This window comes from Notothenia rossii, assembly GCF_949606895.1.
Source record: "Notothenia rossii genome assembly, chromosome: 7".
Taxonomy (NCBI): Eukaryota; Metazoa; Chordata; class Actinopteri; order Perciformes; family Nototheniidae; genus Notothenia; species Notothenia rossii.
The window spans coordinates 67,685,899-67,703,868 of NC_136905.1; the positions used below are offsets into that span (position 1 = coordinate 67,685,899).

Below are 17,970 nucleotides of genomic sequence, written 5' to 3' on the forward strand. Positions count from 1 at the left end.
AATTTAGTTGGAGAGATGAGTAGGCTTGGCTGGGCTGAGGGTCAACTCATTGACCAGTGAGACACCAAAGACCAGCTGATGACTGTTGCCACTGCGTGTATTCAGTCCACAGAAAGAGTTAAAATAACTTACATTGCATTTTTTATTCATACATTTCATGTTAAATAATTCAATGACCTTCATCCAATGATAATGTTTTAAATAGTTTATCATGTGAACATTTAAATGTCAGTTTTGCCGGTTGTATTGTCTTTGACAGCTGCTCTATTTATGAAATGAAGGGAAACTCAGGTTTACGCAGAAATAACCTTTTTCCGTTCACTTAATTAATTGGAAAAAAACCATAATAATAATAATAAATAGCTACATCATAGCATACAACATTTTGCAGATTATATTTCATGTTAACATTTATATTGTAGAAATGTGTGTCTATATTGGATGATATTTGCTATGCTTTAGGTCTGCCTTTTTCCCTTCAGCAGTGGTAACAAAACATTTTCTGTGTGGAAATATGTGTACACTATTGCTAAATCATCCACTATATTGACTGTGTTAACAGTAGAGGCATGTCTGTGTGCTGGGTGCTGACCATGGTGCTGACTTGGACCAGCACTGGAAACAGCAGTTACCATGAATGTCCTGCACACTGTACACTCACATTTCGATACATTTTCACTAATTTATTACTGCGTAGCTCGGGGTTAGTGCAGGAAAAACTACCGCGGACGAAATACCTGTTCGATATTGCATCGCGTTTAATGCTCTGATGTTTGAATATTCGCGCTTTCACGGGTTGTATTCATAAGGACGGTGACGTCGGAGATAAAGACCCCGCTGCTGTTTCTCGGCTACACGACTCGGCTCCTCGCTGTCTCCCCGCCACACCGTCCCCAGTCGCTCTACCGATGCTCTGACACACTCCTCCTCCGGGCGGTGTGCGGGGCTTGAGCACAGGGGCTTGAGTGACACATGCTGCGGTAGTCTCTCCGCTGTATGGCCGTGGATTAGCTATATGCTAATATCGATAGGGAAGAGGAGCCAGCGGAGGCTTCCCGAGTCTGAACAGGCTCCTTTGCAGCCATGGCTGAAGGTGGAGAAGGAGAGGATGAGATTCAGTTCCTCAGAACTGTAAGTACATTTCCTTCCGCTTGTACTTGAAGCGCTGCTCTGGCGACTGTGGAAATATGTGTAGCTCTATTTCATTGTGCGTGTGGGGTTATAACAGTGTATTGCCCACTTGGCTTTTCTCCCAGATGTGAATGTATCCCGTAGCCTTTGATAACCCCCTGCTTTCTTGCAGATGTTAGAGGCGGTGATAGTGCTCCATTGTTTTGCGCATCGCTCACTGTCTTTTCTGCAGTCTCCGTTTAAAGAAGTTGACAACACTTAAACTTACATATGCAACTTACTGAAGTGTCTACGAGTTCACAGGTTGACGGTGACACTGTGGTTTACCTTAGTCTTTAAATAATATAATTAAAAGGTGGGTTATTGTGGCATCACTTTAATATTTTTTAAGATGAAAGGAGTTCTGACCCAGTGTGCATGCTGTGTTTATAATATATTCAAATGTGGTAGCCTGGCAGTATGGGCTGACAGTCCAGACAGTCACCCCAGGGTGCCTGAGCAGCAGCAAAGGTTTATGCAAATAGGAACTGAGGAAAACATTTAGCAATAAATATGGTATTTCTGCTGAAAAGCTGTGTTTCTGACGCTGTCTTATACCTGTTGGACATAGGGCCAGTGTAGACAGACTGTATTATATGCATACAAAGAGGCTATCATTTAGTATTAAACAAGCTCTAGCCTTTTTTTTCTTGGCTCTTGTAGTACACTACAGTGAAAATATTTGCAATATTAAAAATGCATTTCCTAAGCTGAAAATGTATGTTTAAGATCGGAAAATGCCTGGTTTTACAGCAAGGCAGTACACTATCCACTGTTGACATAGATAGATGATGACATGGTTTGCTCATCTACGGCGAAATGCATTGAGAGGCATATCATGTCTGAAAAGACACGCTCGCCTAGGACAGATGAATGAGCGGAGCGCTGGAGGTCCTCCAGAAGACCCAGAGACAGTAGGAGGTGTTTGTTTGCAGATTTCTCTGGCACTGCTGCTTGTGTGGTTTCACTTTATTAGGCTGCTCACAGATGCATAACCTGCTGTACTTCTGATACATGTAGGATGGATGTTCTTTTTGTTGAAGTTTCAAAACACATTTGACAAGGAAACACCTCTCTCGTAATCTCCTAGCGATCAAGTGTAGTTTAACCTTCAAATAAAAGAACAAGCTTCATAACACTACCTTAAGGTATCAAATGAATAACATGAAAGTGATTGATTCTTGACTAACTCAGTGTTTCAGCACTGAAAGGCTTGGCAGTGACCTTTAAAATGTCCCTTTCTTTCTCTCAGAAAAGCCGATGCCTTCTCCTCATTTGTCCTTCAGCCCACCCAACCTTTAACCATGGCACATAGAGGTCACCACATCAGCATGCCTGCCGCTCCAGAACGAGAGCTAACATTTCAGCACCACTTCTCCTTTTTCTGAGCTTAAACTGAAATGCTCCCCTATTTTTTTTATAAATCAAGAACAAGCTTTATGTGGGTTATGAGTTTAATATGTCTTGCTTGTATTGGTGTCATTTGTATGAATCACAGGGAGAGTTTTTCCCAGATGTAACCGGGGAAGAAGAATTGAGATGACATTGACAAAAGGAAACGGCTGTTGCTTTAAAAAAGGCTTAGCAGCAGCTTGTTGCATCCCTCCACACAAGGAAGCAGCTGACAGGCTGGATGGTGGTGGAATGGGGGGAGCAGCTTGGTGTGTGTGTGTGTGTGTGTGTGTGTGTGTGTGTGTGTGTGTGTGTGTGTGTGTGTGTGTGTGTGTGTGTGTGTGTGTGTGTGTGTGTGTGTGTGTGTGTGTGTGTGTGTGTGTGTGTGTGTGTGTGTGTGTGTGTGTGTGTGTGTGTGTGTGTGTGTGTGTGTGTGTGTGTGTGTGTGTGTGTGTGTGTGTGTGTGTGTGTGTGTGTGTGTGTGGAATGCAAATGCAGAGCTGTAGCTGTGTGGTGCAGTCAGGCTGCACCAGACGTGCCACAGCAGAGCACAGTGCAGAAATTATTCATTAGTCCTAGCAAGGCACAGCTGAAATACTCGGTGTAGAGGAACAGAACAGATATACACATGAGTATGTCCATGCACACATTTATCTACATAGCTTTGGTCAGTCCTGCAGAAACAAATGTTCAGGTGCATGCACATTTTGTCTATTCAAAAACATACATGCATATACACATGCACTGCAATGTCTCTAAACCTGCTTTACATTGGTTGCACTAAGTGGCAGGCAGTCTGTGAGGGGATGTAGAGGCGGTATATTCTCTTGCCGGCATCCAAATGTTGCTTGTTATTGGAGTCAAGGAGCTTGATAAAGCAGTTTCACAAACTGCGTTTTCTCCAACAGCACAAAGTAATTTCCCTGGAGTGGAGCAGAAATTACCCCTGCCGGACTGCTGCCTATAAAGCCAACTCAGTGGGAGTAGGGGAAGGGAAGAGAAGAGAGGGAATGAGCGAGCGAGGGTATCTCGCCATGCCATGGGTAATTTGATGTTGCAGGAAGAGGAACGGTGCAGATTGTGAGCCAGGAAAGTCAGAGAGAAGCTTCCCCAAAACTGCTGTTTAATGTCAGAGGGCGCAAGGGGGCCGCGCCAACACTTTAATAAGGCTGCATATTCTACACAGCAACTCTATTCGTCCTGTTTAGAAATTGGAGAAGTCCTCAGATGCACAATCTCCGGCAGCACTGGCTTCATTATAAGCAGTATAGTGAATAAAATATCTGATTAAGGTTACACTAGCTCAGGCTGCTCATTATGCAAGTAGTTTTCTAAATGAATTGCTTGCCTTCCTGCTGTGCGTTGTGTCATTAAAGCAGATTGGGAAAACAAGAATAAGAAGGCAAACACTTTTTATTTTCTCACTCTGCTTTTTTAAAAGTCATATAACTGTCCTAGCAGAAGGCCTATAAAGTAAAAGCATGGTGCAGTGTGACCGACCATGCACAGCCAAAGGCTGCACAGCTTCTCTGTTGCGAGGTTCCCTGCTAGGCAAATATCAGCTTCTGGGGATCTATTAGCGGTTTGAGTGGGAGTAGCGACTTTGAAAAGGCCAGACTAGTGCTGTGACTAATGCACTGTGGCAGCGCTGGGCTTGTTTATGTGAAGCCACCGGTCTCACTTTTGCCATCCAGGCGATGACTGTCAATGCAGCAACACAGAACTAACGCAACAAGATTAACCAAAACCAAAACCACATCCGAGAAAAATCCTTTAAAGCAGCGTTCATTTGAGCTGTGCTTCCATGCCACCAGTGCTATAGAGCTGGCTGCTTCCTCATCCTACTGTGAACATCCTCCTGAGTGTCTCTTCCTTGTTGCTCTTCTTTCCCCTTTGACATATTTTGCATTTCAATGTTTCCCTTTTCACTTTTATCTCTCGCCTTCCTGTGGCTCTTATTCTCCTCACATCCATTGTGATCTCCTGTTTCTTTGCTTGTTATCGACGTATAGTACTTGGTGTATCAGAATACTGTGCTGCATGTATTCTGGAGAATGTTGCCTCGAGTTGGAAATGGGGATGAGAGAGATGTGTGACGGTGGAGGCTGTAGCTGACAGCTTCACACTGGCACAGAGGCAACTAAATGTGCCATTGAACTGCAGTGTGCAGTCAGAGATGCACTATTCTGACTCTGAAACCATGCAGAGGCTTCTTAAGTTTACATTGTTTCAGCAGCACATATCATCCAGGTTATTGCTAAACTTTCTTAACAAGCCTAAAAATATACATTCCTCCTGTGTGTCCTTTATCTTAGTGCATATACTTGTTTGAGCATTATTTCAGTGCTACAAGTACGCCAGACTTCATATTTCTGCTCCTCCTGCTCCTCTGTCACTTGCCCCATGTATAATTATTAGAGATCCCCATGAAATTATTCCCACTGATGGGAATTCAGTTGGGCACATCATCACATTCTACTTGACACTAAGGAGGGGAGCTTTAATGTTATTATGATGAGGTCCGCTGTCATTTCATGGTTGAATTAAAAAAGTAATGACTCAGTTTCATTAGCAACCACTTTTTTTTACCATACTGTTGCAGATTTGCGCGTAGAGATTGACTCTGAAATAACTTTTAAAGAAGGGATGTCATGACATTTACGTAAAATCACTTAATTTCGAGAAAATGGTCACAGGGCATTTATTCTTGTCTGGTGTTTTTGACATTTCGTTTTGATGTTGCTTTGTGTTTTATGATGCAATGCCATTTGTCATCTTTTCATGATGCTGCAGGAAAATGCTGGACTCATTTCTCATGTATTTATTGGTGACTTATTGACTGGAGCAAGTGTAAAATCATTGATTTAGTGGTTTGTATCCTGGGCGGGTTGCATTAAACTACACAGAACGAACAGTTATATCAGGCATATCGGTCATGATATTGATTAAATGCATGCTTTCTTTCTGCCCTACACACACACTTCCATATCCCTACTGAAGTATTGATTTCCCTCATATCTCCCATTAACATCACCTCAGACCGTTTCAAAGTTCAACTTGCAGAAAAGTAAGTTTGGGGAAAGGTTTAGTGGGGAAGTGTTGTTCAGCAGAAGGCTGTTTCTCTGTGTTGCGTGATGAAGATGGACAGATAAGATAGGCCTGTGATGTAGAGGGAATTAAGCCAGCAGGCCTGCCCACAGACAACCCGTTGTAAAGCTGCTGTAATGAGCTATTGATCCTGCTACCAAATGAAGAAATGTCCTCAGTAATGTCTGTGGCATGCAAGCAGGCCTGATGGATCTGCTGTTCAGAACATGAATATTTAATAACGCAGTGTAGGAAGCTTTCTTTCCAGAGAAGTACCCTTTTTTATTTTCTCTTTGTTTGTAGAGCTCCAACATGTCTGCCTTATAGTCACAACTATAGAATCAGAGGGTGTCAAGTCTTCATATGATTCTACCATTTTAATATGGACTCAAAATCAATTAACTGATCATTTAAATTGTCATTTAATACATATATTATTTGACCCAAAGATATTTAACTTGGTGAGTCATCAAATCATAAACAAACACACAAAACAAGATTTAAAGAGAAATTAATTAAGATGCTTAACACTCTCCACTTTTGTACATGCAGTTTAAGCATGGTAAAGGTTGGACATTTCAAAACTAAAAGTTAACAAAACTACTTGGTTAGCTTAAAGGTGGGGTAGGTAATTTTGGAGAAACCAGCTCGAGTGCGCTAGAATTTGAAAATACACAGCCGGAAAAAAATCTGCCACTTCCTTACAGAGCCCCTCCTCCAACACACACGAACGCGCACATGACCAATGAGGGCACGAGATAAGTTTGTGCACAGATGGAAGGCTGACGGGCAGGTAGGCCATCCAGTTATTTTAGCTGAGCCGGCAAAAATGATTGGTCGTGCTTTTTACAGTACTACGGCTTCCATAGATGATTTTTTTTAATGGGTGTTTTTGTCAAAGCACTTAAGATATTCATTGCTATCAGGATGTTAAGAGCATTCCATGGAATATAACAAAAAGTGTATCTCGAGCCGGTTTCTCAAACTTACCTACCCCACCTTTAAGTAAAAGTGCATAGTATGACTTAAAATGGGTATTTTTACTGCATTACTTAAGTTATTTGTATTTTTCAAATTTGTATTTTTTATTTTTTTATTTAACCTTTATCGAACCAAATAAAAGCATTGAGATAAAATCTCATTTGCAATGCTGACCTGGCCAAGAAGGCAGCAACGTTACACATAACACATTTACACGAACATATAAAATACAGAGAACATAACTAAGAAAACAAAAGACGAAAAAGCAGTCACTACATTGTGCACATTAGGACAGTAAGAAAGGTACACTACTTATTACTGCAAGAGCAGCTGCTGGTAAGGACCTCAGACAACTTCAATTTAAAACATGCTATTGAGACAAGTGCCCTCAGTTTGAGGCTTGATTGAAGCTCATTCCAAGACCAAGGACCATAATAAAAAAGACTCCTTTTCCCAGCCTCAGCAGGAACCTGGAACTGTATCCAGGCACTGGATCTGAGGTTGTAAGAGTCACAAAGTGGGGCAAATCTGGCACATATGTAGAGTGGAAGCTTACCTAAAATGGCTTTATACATTAATAAAAACCAATGCTGCATCCTACGCTTACTAAGTGAGGACCATCCAGTTAGGCTATACAGTTTGCAATGATGATAGGTTGCATTTGATATATAACGCAGTGCAGCATGGTACAGTGGGTAAAGTTTGGCCAAAACAGTGGGACAGGCCAATCTATAAATGGTATCACCGTAATCCAGCTGGGACAGGAATAAGCCAGAGACCAACCTTTTACGGAATGAAGTTGAAAAACAACATTTAAGTCTGTAAAGGAAGCCAAGAGTGAATTTCAATTTCTTTGATAGAACTTCAATATGGTGTTTAAAGTTCAGATTACTGTCCAACCAAAAGCCAAGATATTTGTAGGTATCGACAAACTCAACAGAGACGCCATCAAGGGTGTCAATGGAGAGGCAAGAGGACGCTGACTTGGGAGCAAAAAGCATTGCTTTGGTTTTCTTACTGTTCAACAGCAGTTTAGAATCAAGAAGTGCATGCTGCAGCGTGATAAAATCAGATTTGAAATAGGAAACGGCCATATCCAGAGAAGGAGCACATGAGTATACAATAGTGTCATCAGAATACATATGTTAGGTAGAAAATTGCATCTGATTACAAATATTGTTTACATATAATAAAAAGAGCAAGGGCCCCAAAATAGAGCCCTGTGGAACTCCCTTCTCCAAGGTGACTGGCTCAGAGACAGTACTACCCAACCTGACGCATTGAGTACAGTCGGTTAGATCAATGTTGACTTTTTATTATTTTGGTTAAAACACAGCAGTCTCCTAGATAAGACGTGTGTGTTTTCATCCATCTACCAGACCTCTTCCCTACACAAGCTTATGTGGACTTTGATTGCAAACATGATGGGCATAACTCAAGAACAAAATATCTTTGAGAAAATCTGATTCCCTCCGAACGTAATTTACAATGAAGTATAAAGTTAGAACAAAATACGTGATTTGTAATTAATGTCAATGTACTATTCAAACCAGATCACCTCACTGAACTCATTGACATTTAATAGTTACATGTCAGCATTAGCATTTGGTTGGACTAGCATATCTGTGTTTCTAACATTCAAATGTAATGAATTAGCCTTTGCTTGTAATGAGTATCTCAATTGTTATTCACACCAGGGACAAGATAGCTATTGTAAGTAGACCGGTCGCTCCCTGCTAGTTGTTTTTATTCAGAGATATAACATTTTTTCTCCCTTATCTTTACAAAAAAACCTGATATTGATGAGTCAGAGCCCTTTTGGTTCGCAGTAACCTCTTTTGTGCTTCGGTCACCTCCTGATATCCATGGTTGTCTGCTGTGGACCAACAACAATGCAGTGTAATTAATTCTGCAAGCTCCCCTGACAGCGTATAGAAAACATGCAAACATAACATTATTGCACACCACTCCTTCTTTCTAACAGGGCTGCTCATCTTGTCCACAATGGAGGCTACAGTATATTAGCTAGTCGTTTTAGTCTGCGTAACGCCACATTACCCACATTAATTATCTAAACAAACCGTATGTTGAGCACAAAACCTACACATTCACTTAAAGGGCGTTATGTTAAAGAAAAAAATACCATATTGCCATGTGTGCACTTGCCACATAGGTCCTACCACCAGAGCTGTTAGCTTCAGCCTCCTCAATACAGCTAGCAGGGCTATCTCTGCTTTTCTTTGCCATTTATTCTTGGAAGTTAATGTCACATACAAGGCTGACTTTCTGAGTAAACTGTACTCCAAAAGGATGTGACTAGCCATGAGTCACTTGTTGTAGAAAATATGTGCCCCTTCGCAATTGCCTGCCCTGACCATACTGGGCCGTTATTAGCTTATTATTCGTTGTTGTTAGCATGAAGATGGGAAGCATGGGGAAACTACTAGCTTCTGTAAAAATATACACATTTTGTATGTATAGCTTTTTATTAAGTAAACTTAGCCTAACAGAGCCAGGCTAACTGTTCCCCTTGCTTCTACACGATTTCGCCATTTTTTTCATCTCACACAGAACGATTTTATAAGCAATGTAAATAATAACAAATTAGAAGGAAAAACAGATACAAAAAAATACAGATTTCAGTATTCTGACACAGAACAATTTTAGAAGCAATGTATTTCTATTAGTAGTATGTTTCGTGTCTGCACCAAATAATAACAAATTAGAAGGAAAAAAAGATTTTAAAAATACAGATTTCAGTATTCTGAGGCTCTTTGCCCCATTTATTTTCCTCACTGACGGCAAAAGAACTCAGACATTATACAATTTTTAAAATAAAATGGATAGGCATAAGGTAAGATATTGAGTAAGAAAATGTTTTTATGAACCACACAGCCTCTGGTATTCCAAGACCCGACCGGACAAAAAGACGTGATGCAGGCATGACATAACATACTACCAATAGAAATACATTGCTTTTAGAATCGTTCTGTGTGACACAAAAAAAAGGAGAAAATCGTGTTGGTGAACACGAATCAATAGATTAAATTAATTTCGTGACTATAACACGAAATGCCGTGAGACTGGGTTGCCCGGGGATGTCAAGCTTCTAAGTTTTATCTTCATATTCTCAATCGTTTGATGAGCACTTAACAGTGGGATATGCTGCACAGCGATAATGAATACCTCCTCCTAGGTGTCACTGTTTGCTGCCACTTTACCCAAAACAAACAGAGGAATCACCTCCTCTTTTATAATTAGCTGCACAGATGGCTCTAAATGCATTCAGCACGGAAAAAGTTTGCCTCGTTTATAACTTTCTTCCAGGTAAAACAGATTCATATTTCAATGTGTAGGCTTCACCAAACGCTGTACGGCTTTCTGTAAATATGTGTTGTAATGACTTATGTGGACATACTTTATATAAGGTGTCGACATCTGGTGATGTAACTCACATGAAAATGATAAGGGTAGTTTTAACGAACCAGGAGGATATATCAGGTGTATTAGTTTATTATATGAGAACATAACATTTCTGAGTGACAGTGAATGCTGTGCAACTGAAACTATTCAAGCTGCCTCTTCATGTGCAACCGACAGCCCTGTTACCACAGAAACAATCTCAGCGGATTTTGCCATTGTTCGAAATCATTAAAATGCTCACTCCTTTTTGGCCATGCTTGTGATTGAATCTCCCTCCTACATGAAGCAGCTCTGGTATCTGACGTAATTATGTACAATGTTCTGTCTCCCCACTGTGCTCCTAATAGTCCATTTAGAAGTGTTTACTCCTGCATCTGCTGCGGTTGAGGCCCACTTAGTAGGAGAAGGTTGAGTGTCTCTCTCTTGACTTTAGTGAGTTTTTTAGCAAATCTTGACAGTCCTCTGAAAATGTAGAACTGTATCATTATGCTGTGGGAAAGATACTCCCAATGGCACCAGTGCATGTCAGCGAAGCATCCTATTGACTCAACTGAGGGTCTATAATTGAGTCTTTTGCAGGATCTTCACACATAGCTGCATCTGGCGCTACAACAAATGCCTCGTTGAGAAAATCCACTGATATTTCCCCTTTAGGCAGGTGCAAAAGTCTCATCGTTTTCATCTGAAATTGACAACGGTGGCGTTTCTCACCTCATAAAAGATTCATACCTCTTTAACAACCACTGCGTTGCACCACGCCAGCACCGACAAGGAGATATCACCCTATTTATTGGGTCTTGTTGCTGCAGAGTCAACGATGTGCAGTATAAAGAAATGCAATATCCTGCCTTGCCAAACAAGCAGGGTTGAAGGTTCATGGGGGGTATGGGCATCAACAGCGAGGATACTCATTAGATGTAAGCGAGCATGCCAGAATAGATTAGACAACTTCACTGAGGTGACCAAAAGATGTGAGAGTATTCCATGGCATGCTAACGTGGCTTTATTCTGTAGCTTTTATCAAGCTTAGGTATATGTCCCCCCGAGCCGAGAATATCTGCAGCATTGCTTCGTTTTTTTTCTCAGCCCCCAGTAGCACTACCTCTTACAAAAGTGTTTCTGAGGCAGTATAGCAAAGGAGCTGACTCTAAAAGTACCCCACCAAGCTCTTAATGGCCTTTCCCTGAAATATATGACAAATCTGATAACTGCAGGTTGATATTTGATGCGGTAACAAGAGAATGTCCTCCAACTCTGAGCCCAGATGAGAGGAAGTGTCTTAAGTTGCTTTTAACTGACATGTTGCTCAGGGTGATATTCCATACAATTGTCCCTTAGTCAAACTGTTTCAGAACTCTCTCTCTGTCTTTTCTTCTCTTGTGTGATCCGTCTCTCTGAGTTTCAGCTGTGCTTTAGCTCTGACACCAGAACCCTTCACCTGGGCATCCTCACCACTCCCCGAACAAATAGAGTTTGACACAGCGGTGGCTCAGCTGTACTTCAATCTCAGCTCTCCTCTGTGCAAGCATGTGGATGAGTGCTCTGAAGGATTTCAGTCAGGTCAGGTCTTAAAGGACAATGGGTATTTTTATCCCAGAGAAGCTGACATTGCGATCACTGTTATTGCATATATAGGGAATAAGTTTAATAACGTTGAACTCTCCAGGTCTCTGCAGCACAGGGTAAAATAGTTCTAACATGTATTGCTCCAGTTTGTGAACAGATCATTTAGTTAGAATAAAAGCCAAAGTTTTGAGGGCATGTTCCCTGTAAAGCTTTGGCATTATGGGATGTAGTGATTGGATCTCGTCTCAATTACCGACCCTGGCCCAAATATGAATACGGTTGCATTTGAAGAGGGAAAGTTCTCCCCAAAATTAAGAAATACATGTTTTTCCATTTACCTGTCAGCTATTTATCAACTGAGTATTGGACATATTGACCATAGAGATGTAAGCCTTCTGTCGATTGTAACATAACTCGATGTCCCTCTGTTTGTGATGCTCAAAATGCAGAAAAATGCTCTTTGCCAGCTGTCAACAAGAAGCTAGCATCAGTTAGCTTACATGTATCTTAGCATAAAGACTTAGCAGTGTAAAACTGCAAGCATGGATCTCTTCAATGGTGAAAAAATAAACAATGCTAGTGACTTCCTCTGTTTTCTATGCTAAGCTAACTGTCTACTGGCTCAAGGTTCATATTTAATTTTCAGACATGAGAGCAATATCGATCATCTCATCGGACTCTCCCAAGAAAGCAAAAAGTAAGTGTAGTTAACATGTCAAACTATTTGTTCATATCGTTGGCAGGCAGACCATGTAGACATTGAACTTCTCTAGTTGATATACCTTCCTAAAATCCTTTCCAAAGGATTGGGAACAGGCTGTGGGAGTGCTGAAATGCCTTCAATCACTGCTCCCTTTTTCATATTCTAGGTCTCATATACAGTACCTTCACTTTCTTGACCTGAAAGCAAAGTGTAATTTTCATCTCCTCCCCACTTGAGCCTCTCTCTCGTCACAGTTGAAAATGAGTCAGGCTTCGCTTCCCACACGCAGGATGGTTACAAATGCACCTGTTATTGCTGCTCTCCCTTTGGACCTCCAAGAAAGCTCTTTCTCTAAAAATACAACACATTGCGCTTGTCAAAAAGTAGAACCAGCGTATTTTCCATCCTCTGTGTTCTGCCACAGAAAGTCTCAATTCCCTCAGTAACTGAGGCCACTTTGTGGAAAAAAAAAAAAGAGAGGGTGTGAAAAGTAGTTTGTTCCTTTTGTTCCCCTGGTGCCAGCTCCAGCTATAGCGCCGTCACATATGGCCCCTGAGCTTGCCCAATGCCATCAGATTGTCAGGAAAAATAACCAAATCCTCCTCTATATGCCTCATGTCAGAAAGCACTATAAGGCAACACAGTATTTTTGTTCAGTAGTATGGACAGTGGAAAACATAAAGAAAGGAAGGGATGAAAATGCTTACTTAGCCTTTCACTTTCAAGTCACCGCCAGGGAGCATAAGCAATGCTGCAAGGTGCAATGAAACACTTTACAGCTCTGCTCCTCCAGTTCTGAAGCACGCAGACGGGCTAAATGCCTGCAGACCTGGGAGGGGTTTGATCTGCCTGCAGGGCTCGCTTAAAACTCTTGTTCTATAAACTTTCTCCTCACATGACCTGCAGCAACCTTCATTTTTAATTGGCTAATATTGAAGCTTTTACGTTATGTTAAAGCTAACAGCAGCTACAAACATTCTGTGCCATTTAACATGTAGCCATCTTCACCCTACAGCTATTTGGCTCGCAGTGATCGCCATACCCGTCCAATCTCAGAGATGGATTGCCCCTGTCCATATGGTGGCTGCTGTTCACAGCTGTATAGTGCGAGTGGATGGTGATTGTGTAATTAGATTGCCTACAGTGATTAGGCAGTACAGGTTTGATGCGCAATATGCACCAGATGACTGTTACACACACAAACACACACACACACAAACTGAGAGTACAAACCACCAAAGATGAGTTAATTTTGCAGAGCTTTGGTGGTGTTTTTCTTGTTAATTTATTCTTAGAAAGTCGAGTCGACTTTTCAGCCAATTCCCTACCTCAAACCAAGCTGAAGTGAGGGATGAAATAGTGGTTTAGCTGTTTTTCAGAATGCTGTTGAAATATTTATGTAGAGACATTGGAGTGGTACAGGAACTGTTTCAGATGTGTGGATGAAATGTCTGTTTAAGCATTGTAAAATGCATTTATCAATAACTTATTTATGCATATTCTATGATCTACAGGTAGAGCCCACTGTGTACAGATGGAAATGTTCCAAGGCAACGTTCTGTATCCATGCCAGTGCAGTCAACAATGCAGCTGCATGCATTTGGTGCCAGGGACTTTCCACTGTCAGTGTTCAATAACAAGCAGTAAAGCTGTCATCCTCAGCACCCAGAGCAAAGCCTTTAAAGGAGGCTGAAATTTAAGCGGAAGTCAAGATGAATTTATAGTTTTGCTCTGGATTTTAATGGTGTGTGTGTGTGTGTATGTGTGTGTGTGTTCATTGTGCTCTCTAGTTCTGTTTGCCTTTCTTTCTTCATGTCTCTCCCTCTCTCTAATCTCTCCTTCGCTCTGTCTGTGCTCTGAGGTCAGCATGTTCACCAGTGTGCCTAGCGATGAACATTAGCGCTCCCATTTACGAAGCAACACTGAGTCTTGGGAACAAAGCTACGCTGCTTTGGGAAAACTTTTTCTCTCTTTCCATCTCTGCTGGTGTGAGCATTGAGCTGTAACAGTGAAGCTGCAGAAAGCATGGGTAAAATCCACCAGAATATTCAACAGAAAATATGTATTGTTTTGCGGTTCTTATCTAATTCTGAAGAAGCATTATAAGAAAAGATGGAAAAAAGGAAATACATAAAAAAAGTAACTATGTAAGTATTTATGCTAATAATGTGAGAATTTGAACCGCCTTAAGATATACAGTACAAATAAATCATTAATCTATTGATAAGTTTGGTTGTAACGTCCTCGCTAAGCTTTTAGTCATTTTTCAAATGTTCTACCATCAGTTTTCAATTTAAGATGTATCTTAGCTAGTTGGACTATGCAAATGACCTACAATAAAAACTATAACACCCTCTAATCAAAAGCTTATCCTTTGTGAATGCAGGAATTGCTCTGATTTATTTATATATTATAGTTACGAGCAAAGCATCCATGCAGTTAAATAAAAGAAAGCCATTTCTTATCAAAACTAAGCGAACTGACTTCCTTTTGTCATTAAGGGATACGATATTATCAACAGTTTGGAATTTAATGTAATGCTAATGTGAGTTTTGGCTGTAGTCGATAAGAGTGGTAAAAAAGTCTGTCCTTCAGGGCAGTATCCACTTCACGATAAAAATAACATAATGTGCCCTACATATTGTTACTTCATATTTAACATACATCATCCACGACCAGCAGGTTGGCAGATGTTCAGCTGATAACTCACCTGTTATTTAACAGTGCGTCAGTACAGACTGCAGTCCTCTCCTGTGACTGCTGTAAATAGCTTTCTAAGAGGCCTGGGAAACACCTGGTCTTTTTTCTGTGTGAGTGTGGGTGTGAGAGCGTGTGGGGGGTGCAGCGACTGCCCAGCTCTATTTTGTTCTGCAGTGCCCGACCAGCTGTATCAATCTGTCCCGAACAAAGTCCCGGTGTGTGAGCCAGCCTGTGCACAGTGTTGACTGGCAGCAGGCCCCCGGTGATGAGGTACACTTATTAGCCGGTACACTGTAGAAAGGTGTCACACTGGGACAAAGGCAGGTTGAGGTGTGTGTGTGTGTGTGTGTGTGTGTGTGTGTGTGTGTGTGTGTGTGTGTGTGTGTGTGTGTGTGTGTGTGTGTGTGTGTGTGTGTGTGTGTGTGTGTGTGTGTGTGTGTGTGTGTGTGTGTGTGTGTGTGTGTGTGTGTGTGTGTGTGTGTGTGTGTGTGTGTGTGTGTGTGTGTGTGTGTGTGTGTGTGTGTGTGTGTGTGTGTGTGTGTGTGTGTGTGTGTGTGTGTGTGTGTGTGGGTGGGTGGGTGGGTGGGTGGGTGGGTGGGTGGCTTAGCTTGCAGGATATTTTCCATCCTTCTTTCCTTTCCTTATTCCTCTCGTCTCTGCTCTGCTGCCATATTCTTCTCTCTCCTCCCAGAGGGCCGCTCAGTGCCCCCCTCAGATCGGTTTGCTGTTGAGTCCTTGGCTCAGGATCAAGATGAAGAAGACAGAACTGATCTGACCTCAAAGAGCGAGGCAGGGAGCAGAGAGTCTGGATTGCTTTAAAGAAGGCATACTTAGCAAAGGCAATTTCTTAAAGGGATGTGTAATCGCCTCTTTTTTATAAAATCTGTTCTATTGGCTTACCCTTTGCTTTGGATTGGTAGTTTAAATCAATGCATTTTTTGCACTCAGCTTCATACTTTTAACTTTATATACTGTCTTATTAGGAGAAGACAGAAGATGTTGTTGACATAGACACATGGCCTGTGGCTCCGTCGGGTGACAAGGCATCTAAGAAGCCAAATCTGTTGCATGGATTTTAACAGGAGACACATTAATGAGGAGACTACTTGTCATGTTGATCCTGACTTGTTGTAACACTATTTTCTCTACAGAATTGATTCCTAAGACTTGGGGTAAACTATATTTTCTAAATGATTTTGAGCGGTAGTAATATATAGTGCAACATAGTGCAAACAGTGGCAATACAAGCCCTATGAGAGACATTGGAGCAACACATGAAATACCAGAGCAACTCAGTTACCATCATAGCCAGTCTAAGTGCAACAACGGGAAGAATCCTGTTTTCCTGCAGAGGGGCCTTTTTTCTCTTTTACTACAGCCTATTTGTGTCTGTAGGACATTTTCTGACTTTACAATGGTTATTGTTGTGCCTCCAGGATGTACTTGCCAAAACACTGCAGCCCTGCGCAGTGCACAATAAGGTGGCAAGAGTCTTCTCATGAACTAATAGCATTCACTGTACCGCTACCTCCTGAAATACTGAATACATCTCCTTAAAGCAAAGGCTTAGATACTCAAGACTCCTCCGGAAAGCACTTTGGTTCACACTGCTTCTACTTATTCCAGCTCTTAAGAGGAAAACTTTGCCAGAACAAGTTACACCCCACAAACCCTGGACTTCTCGTTTTTGTTTTCTGGAGGGGTAGACTCCTGTGCATGTGTACAAAATAAAAAAGAGCTTTGGAGAAAAAGAGAGAGAAACCTGATGATCTTTAAATGAGTGCAGACTTATGAGAGCTGTAATGGCAGGATTTTATTTTCACATAACAACCGCTATGTGCCTCTAAACTCTGTAATCACTCCTTACTATCATCAATGATGATTATTTATTTAAAAGCAGTAGTATCAGTGAGTCCATGCCAACAGCACTACAAGGTCAGGCCTGTAGGGCAGCACTGGTGGGTTAGCACTCTCCAGACTTAGTTGTTTACATGATCATTTTTTTTTTCATCTCAGTCAGAAATTCATTGGGTGATTGGCGGGCAGCACGCTTGTTGAGGAGACATTTGTTATGCCCGACTGTCACTATGCAGAAATATCCACCAATGACTTTTATTCCCCTGCGCACCAGAAGCACAAGATTGGTTAAAACCAAGAAAATATACCGTGTCATCACAGCCCCGCTCATTGATATTCTCCATGTGTTACTGACACAGATCCCATTGGAATTTGACAGAATTGTTGTTTTATGCACACACACACTTTTATACACAGTGGAGATGACAAATGCGTGATTTACACAGAACAAAGGAATACGCCTGAGAGGGCACTGTATGAGAGTGGGAGTATTATGATAGAGTGAAATTCAATCTCAAGGTGCCCTTGGAGACTCGGCTCACTTCTCACATTGTTAAAGGACGGTTGAATGAATTACTGTTTTTTTAATCTACAGTATAGAGAACTGAAGCCCTGATGTCACATTTGGGCTGGAAGTGTCTCTACTAAATTCTGCACACGCAAAAGGATTTGTATATTTCTTTAGTGCAACCATTGGCTGTTAATTTGCCTTAGTTGCAGTGTTAACATTTGCTAATGCATGCTAACAATCTGAAATAAGATTTTGTACTAGGTAAACATTCATAATATTGGCATCGTCTTTTTTGATGTTATGCCTGTTGCATGCTAACGTTAGCTCAGTGTTTCTCAAAGTGGGGCAGAGGCATGACGGGGGGGGGGGGGGGGGGCGCGAGAGACCAGGAGGAAAAATGGTTTTGAAAGTACAAGTACGTCTGGGTCTCTGTGTTTCATTCAAGTGAGTGAGTGAGTGTCAGTCCCCGGACCCCCCTATGTTAGGTCCACTCCCCACTTATAAAAATAGCACTTTACCCCTGCTTACACCTATATGCCGTGAGCTGATTATCGAGCCTTTATTGTAACAGGCGCGGGTG

General features: G+C 41.5%; 1 protein-coding gene across 17 annotated transcripts in view; it reads left to right on the forward strand.

The window, feature by feature from the left end:
- Positions 1-700: 700 nt before the first annotated feature.
- LOC307046252 (ryanodine receptor 3) overlaps positions 701-17,970 on the forward strand; it is a 128,117-nt gene continuing 110,847 nt past the window's right edge. For 16 of the 17 annotated variants that reach the window (XM_079692574.1, XM_079692577.1, XM_079692561.1 and 13 more), the window contains exon 1: positions 703-1,131. In XM_079692574.1, coding sequence (XP_079548700.1) covers positions 1,084-1,131 — 48 coding nt within the window. In that variant the 5' untranslated portion in view covers positions 703-1,083. Of the gene's footprint in view, positions 1,132-17,970 lie in introns of all 17 variants that reach the window. The other variant, XR_013810119.1, reaches the window with a different exon arrangement.